At 47.5% G+C, this 6,000-nt stretch overlaps 1 protein-coding gene across 1 annotated transcript in view; it reads right to left on the minus strand.

The window, feature by feature from the left end:
* The window catches only part of OLFM3 (olfactomedin 3), a 164,423-nt gene extending 160,348 nt beyond the window's left edge, over nucleotides 1-4,075 (minus strand). The window contains exon 1 of the mRNA XM_083743471.1: nucleotides 3,516-4,075. Coding sequence (XP_083599597.1) covers nucleotides 3,516-3,584 — 69 coding nt within the window. The 5' untranslated portion in view covers nucleotides 3,585-4,075. The remainder of the gene's footprint in view (nucleotides 1-3,515) is intronic.
* Between the last annotated feature and the right edge of the window lie 1,925 nt (nucleotides 4,076-6,000).

Below are 6,000 nucleotides of genomic sequence, written 5' to 3' on the forward strand. Positions count from 1 at the left end.
GAAAAGTTTGTCCTGACCTCCCACTTCCAGTCTCATTTTGGCTCATCGAAACAGGTGGCTTACTAACATAGGCGTGGAGAGTTTTTGCCAATGGCCACACTAGACATTGTAAGAGAAATGTTAAATAAACAAATACACGCAGCTGCAGGAAGCTGCCCTTGGGATGCAGATGTGGCAGGTGGACAGGATCTAGCACTTATCCTCCGGCTTTTCTGCTCAAAATGGCAAAAGCTGGTTTTTCACTTGTGGGGAGGGGGCAGAGCTGCATTCCAGTCTCTTTTCCCCTGTGGGTGCAGAAGTAGCAGAGAGGAGGCAATTTTTAGTACCCCCCCCCAAAAAAAACATGCAGTGAAGCAATCTCTCCCTCCACCATTCCTCTGCATAAGCTTGAAACCTGCAATAGTAACTGGTTTTCAGTTAGAAATGAAACATTAGGAGACTGTTCCATGCATGTCGATATTGACCTTGAGTTTTGCTGAAACAAACAAGCAAACCTGACCTGACTGCATCTTGAATCCACTGGTGTTCTGCACAGATCAGGTCACTCCTGCTTCTAACTTATTGCAGTTCCTTTGTTTTTCGGCCTCATCTCCCTCCCTCTCCTTTCCCTCTTCATTATATATATATGGGGGTGGGGAAGGGGGATCAAAAGACTTTCTGGCCACCTAATTTGTTTGATGAAATGGGCAGCAGCTCCTGAAAGCTCATGCTAAAATAACTGTATCAATTTCAAGGTGCCACAGAACTCTTGAGGTTGGGGTCTTGTTGTTGTTTACTAACACAGACTCAGCACACTTTCTAGAGGTAACTTTGGAACATTTGGTTCTGCTGTAACTCTCAAACCTCTTATGCTGCAGCAATCCTGTACTTTGTTGTTATTCTTATTCACAACACTTTTAGAAAATATTGATTTGCCGCCTGAAGAACTGTGTGAAATACAGAACATTAAGTACCATTTTACCATAGCTGTCAACTTTTCCCTTTTCTTGCGAGGAATCCTATTCGGAATAAGGGAATTTCCCTTTTAAAAAGGGAAAAGTTGACAGCTATGCATTTTACAGGTGAGGAAAGTGAGGACAACCAGTTGTACTGGGCATTTAAGCTCTTCCCCTCCTTTCCTTTCCTTTCCTTTTTTTTTTGAGGGGGAGGGGCCCCTGATCAGAAACACACTTGACATTATTAATATCATCATCAGGATCATTAGCATTTCACCTTTTACGTATGTCGCTATCAACAGCAAAAATAAAAAAAGTTTTTCAAACAGTTCAGGAAAAAACCTAAAGATAACTTTAAAAACAAGACAAGACAAACACACCAGCTCACTGTGGAACTTCTCCAAAGAAAAGAAATTTATGTTTGTGGCCCAACGACTAATCTTCTAAAAGGGGGGGGGCAGTCCAGTTCTTCCTCTAACTCTTCTTTTAAAGGAACACATTGATTGGAAGGAAAATAGGAAGGCTTTCTTCCATATATATATATCATACAGAGATGTAACTCAACACAGGCATCTGAGAAGCTGTGAGCACAATTTCTGTCCATTCACCCAGCGGCTAAGGCTATTGATAAAATGCTCGCCAGGTTGGAATCCCTAAACTCTTTTTCAGTATACAAGACTCAACACACATGAAGAGATCCTAAAAGTATAACTAGAGAGACTACAATCAAGACAATCCTGAGCTGCTTTCCTTTTTAACCTTAAACATAGAATGCATCAATGGTCACTTTTATCAAAACTGTTTCTACAAATTGCTGGTCTGCAAAAGGACTCCATGCTTTCATAAAATCAGCACTACTGCAAACACACATTTTCTACAAGAAATGTTTGTGCGGTATTTACAATTCATGGCTTTTCCCATGCCCCCATACCTAAATCGTGCTTCCCCCAGTAAACCAATCTGAAGTTTCAGCTCAATTGCCAGTTTGAAGATTGTTTCTATATTTAAGCTGAACACCCTAGATTACATGCTTTTGATGTGAGCAATTCTGACATCCATCAAAACACAAAATGCTGTTTACAAGCCCCGAAAATAGTCCACACTCCTTGTTTGGCACTTCAATGCTTCTGTAAAGCATTCACCGGTATGCAGTGTGGAGACCACACACACCACGGAAGGCCCACAATGGGTATTTTATATCAGCAGATAGACATCAAGTCATCCAGAGGCGGCACACAATGCAAATCTTCCACTCCAAGGCTTCAGGTTTGTGCTGAACAGCACATACAGTCGCCCGGCCTACTGGACTTCACTCATCTCTTACTAATGGCTTTCGACAAGTCTCATTTTCAAGGTCTGATAAGATGGTTTTTCAAATTCCCAGCCCAAGCCAGGCAGCATCGTTTTGTGTGTGTTTTTAAGGGGCTGTCATTCAACTGCAGAGCAAAGCTTATTTGCTCTCACAAATGTAACTGGGGGGAAATAATGCTGATGATGATGCTTCTCTGCAACCTGAGGGCAATTGCAATTGCACATGACTAGTGGAAGGGAGAAGCCCAACCTTCCTCCCCCTTCCTCTTCTGCAACATAAAGGCACGTGCCTTTATTCTTCCTCTGGAGGGATGCTTCTCCCCGTGATTCCAAAGGGCTACAGATTTTATGCATCCCCTGATCGCTATGAATAAATCCATCCCTTGTCCACAGCTAGGCTGTTCTGGTGTCATTTCCAGCTAAGGCTGGGACAGCTTCCAGAGTTCAACAGATAAGACATTGTCCATGGGGAAAGCCAATCGCAGCATTCCTGGTGTTCTGAGCTATATCCATCACCCGTCTCCTTCCCATGTGGGTGATCGTCAACAAAACTTGTATAGTAAGATTTGGGGGAGGGGGGAGGGAGAGGGAGGGATACCCAACAACACAACCAGAGCAAGTCATCCAGGAAGAAAGGGTGCAAGCCAACATTAGCCGTATTCGCAGGAGACCCCCTGAATTCAAGGGGCTTCCTTCAAGGGGTCTCCTCTGAGCAGGATTTAGCTGGGTACCACCCAGTGTCCGCTTTGTTATTAGACTGGATAGGATGTTTGTCTGTGTGTGTGTGTGTGTGTGTGTGTGAGAGAGAGAGAGAGAGAGAGAGCGCATCCTCATCCTTTCAACTGTTTGGGGGAAGGCAGCCTGCAGTGCCCCTCTGCTGTTTGCCTTATTGACCACTTTCCAACATTGCAAGGTGAACGCGCACACACACACTGCCTCTTCAAACAAGACGGAAAAAAGCAGCTCAGGCTGTGTTTGCGGAAAGCCCCACTCCATCCACTCCCCTCCCCTTCTGGCAAAAACTACAGCGCACCCATGGCTAGGAAGACAAGAAGGATGCGCTGGGAAGCAAAGAAGCAGGAAGATATACAGTATATACAATCCCCTTCCTCCCCCAAATCCCCCATTGCCTGCCCCATGAAAACAGTGGGGGTATGATTTTAAGAACTTAAGGAAATATCGCAGGGAAAGGGGGTCAACTAGTAGTTCCAGAGGCGAGAAAGAGAACGGGCAATGTTTGCGGAGGGTCCTTCCTCCTGCATCTCCTACCTTGGAAGGGTCCAAGCCGGCCAAGAGAGCCACGAGCAAGAGGTTGAGGATGCTGGCGGAGGGCTGCATGCTGCTCCCGGGGCTGCTGGGCTGCTGCTGCTGCTGCTCTTCCTCTTCTTCCTCTTCTTCTTCTCCTCCTCCTCCTCCCTGCTCAGCCTCTCCTTCATCAGTCACTGCAGGGACCCCTCTCGTCAGTGCCACTTTCTGCACGCCCGCCTGCCACAGCCAGGAGAAGGCGGCAGCGGGAGGCGGCGGCGGCAGCAGCAGCAGCAGCCCGGGGGACGCTCATTCATTCCGCAGGCATCCTTCTCGGAGCGAGGAGGGAGCGCGGCGGCGGGAGGGGGCGCCCAGTCCAGGCGGAGGGAGAGAGATGGAGAGAGCCAGCCGGCGAGAGGGCAGAGGGAAGCGGGCGGGCCGCGTCGCGCACGCCCCGCCACAGCCGCCTCTCCGCCCCCTCCTCCCTCCGCCGTCACAGCGGCCAGCCCACCCTGCCAGGGGGAGAAAGGAGGGAGAAGAAAAGTTTGCCGGTCCCCTCCTGACTCCGAAGAGCGCGGAGCCAGGCGGGCGCTGCGCAGGGCTGACCGGCGGATGTGACATCACCGAGCCCTGGGGGCGGGGGTGGGGGTCAGGGAGGCAGCCGGTCAGCGCCTGAGGCCGTGGTTAGTGGGGGGGGGGGGTGCGCGCAAAGGGACGGTGTGGGGTGGGCGCTGAGGGGTCAGTCCTGACTTCTTAGCCCACCCACAATCCCTCTGGAGACCTCGAGGTGCCTTCCAACATTTCTTCCATGCAGATAGGGATATCCTAAGGAAAAGTGGGACGTTCTGGGATCAAGTCAGAAAACGGGGTGGCTTCTGCGGATCCAGAACTCCCTAGAAAATAGGGATCCTTGGAGGGTCCATACCCTCCAACATTTTCCCAATGAAAGTAGGGACGTTCCATTCCATTCCCTCCATTATTTATCCCATGAAAATAGGGATGGTCTATCCCCTACCCTCCAACATTTCCCCGATGAAAATTGTTGTTGTTTAGTCGTTTAGTGGTGTGCGACTCTTCGTGTCCCTATGGACCAGAGCACGCCAGGTCCACTGCCTCCCGCAGTTTGGTCAAACTCATGCTGGTAGCTTCGAGAACACTGTCCAACCGCATCGTCCTCTGTAGTCCCCTTCTCTTTGTGCCCTCATCTCCGAAGAAAATAGGAATGTCCTATTCCATACCCTCCAATATTTTCCTGATGATTTTCCATTCTCTCCAATATTTATCCTATGAAAATAGGGACGTTCTATTCCATATCCTCCAAGATTTCTCCAATGAAAATAGGGACGTCCTATGCTGTTGCTTCTGCTGCAGTTTTATTCTTACCCCACCCCTTTGACTGGGTTGCCCCAGCCACGCCAGGCAGCTTCCAACATATATAAAAACACAACAAAACATTAAACATTTGGGGGGGGGATCCCTATACAGGGCTGCCTTCAAATGTATTGTAAAGTTTGTATATTTACCTCTCTCCTTGGCTGAGGGGTCACATAACTCCATACCCCCCAGTATTTCTCCAATGAACACAGGGACATCCTGCTATACCCTCCAACATTTCTCTGATGAAAATATGGACATTCTCAGGAAAAGCGGGACATTTCAGAAAACTGGACTGCTTCTGTAGATCTGGGAGTGTCCCTGGAAAATGGGGACATGTGTAGGATCTTTTCATCATGTGAGGGGAAAGGGATCAGTTTCAATCACACTTGTGATTTCAGCAAAAGTGCTGGGCCCCACAAAGTGCTGCCCCCGAGAGATAAGTTTCCTCATGCACTATGTTTGCCATATGGATTTCTCACTCCACAACTGTAACAAGAACAAAATCTGAGGTATTCATTGCTTTGTTTGGCCTTGTTTGGCCCTGAGGTGGTCAACTTTAGTCTCAGGTGTAACATCTCAGACCACATGTGCTTTCTTGGCTGAATGAAGTTCCATAGGGAGAGGAAACAAATATCTCCAAACAAATATCTGGATGGTTTGGGGTGAGGTACCCACATTTTCTTTGTGGGAAGATTCTTTCTTTCTTGAGGAGCATTCAGTCATTCAGCTATGCTCTGAAATTGTACAGTCAAGAAACATATCTTTCACCTCAGTGAGAACTAGGCCCTTAGGTACAAGCTGAACCAGTTGAAAAGGAAGAGATGGAACTAAGGTATATTATCAGTGTGGGGTAAGGTTATTTATGTTGTCTTCTGAAATGAATTCATTGAATGTAAGATGGGGGCACAAGAGAGAGACCACTGGTGTCACAATTTGCCATGCAAAGAATTGCTTAGATAAGTTGGTTATCCATAGCATTCTGCCAAGTGGTGAAATTTCAATGGGTACAAAAGTTTTTTTTGGGATCCGTCCTAGTGCTGACCCTCATGGTGAGGTTGTACCATGCAGAAGAATCGTGTGTATTATTGCTGTATGAAGAAAAAAAATCTCTTCCCACTTGTGATTTCAGCAA

This window comes from Podarcis gaigeae, assembly GCF_964106915.1.
Source record: "Podarcis gaigeae genome assembly, chromosome: 6".
Taxonomy (NCBI): Eukaryota; Metazoa; Chordata; class Lepidosauria; order Squamata; family Lacertidae; genus Podarcis; species Podarcis gaigeae.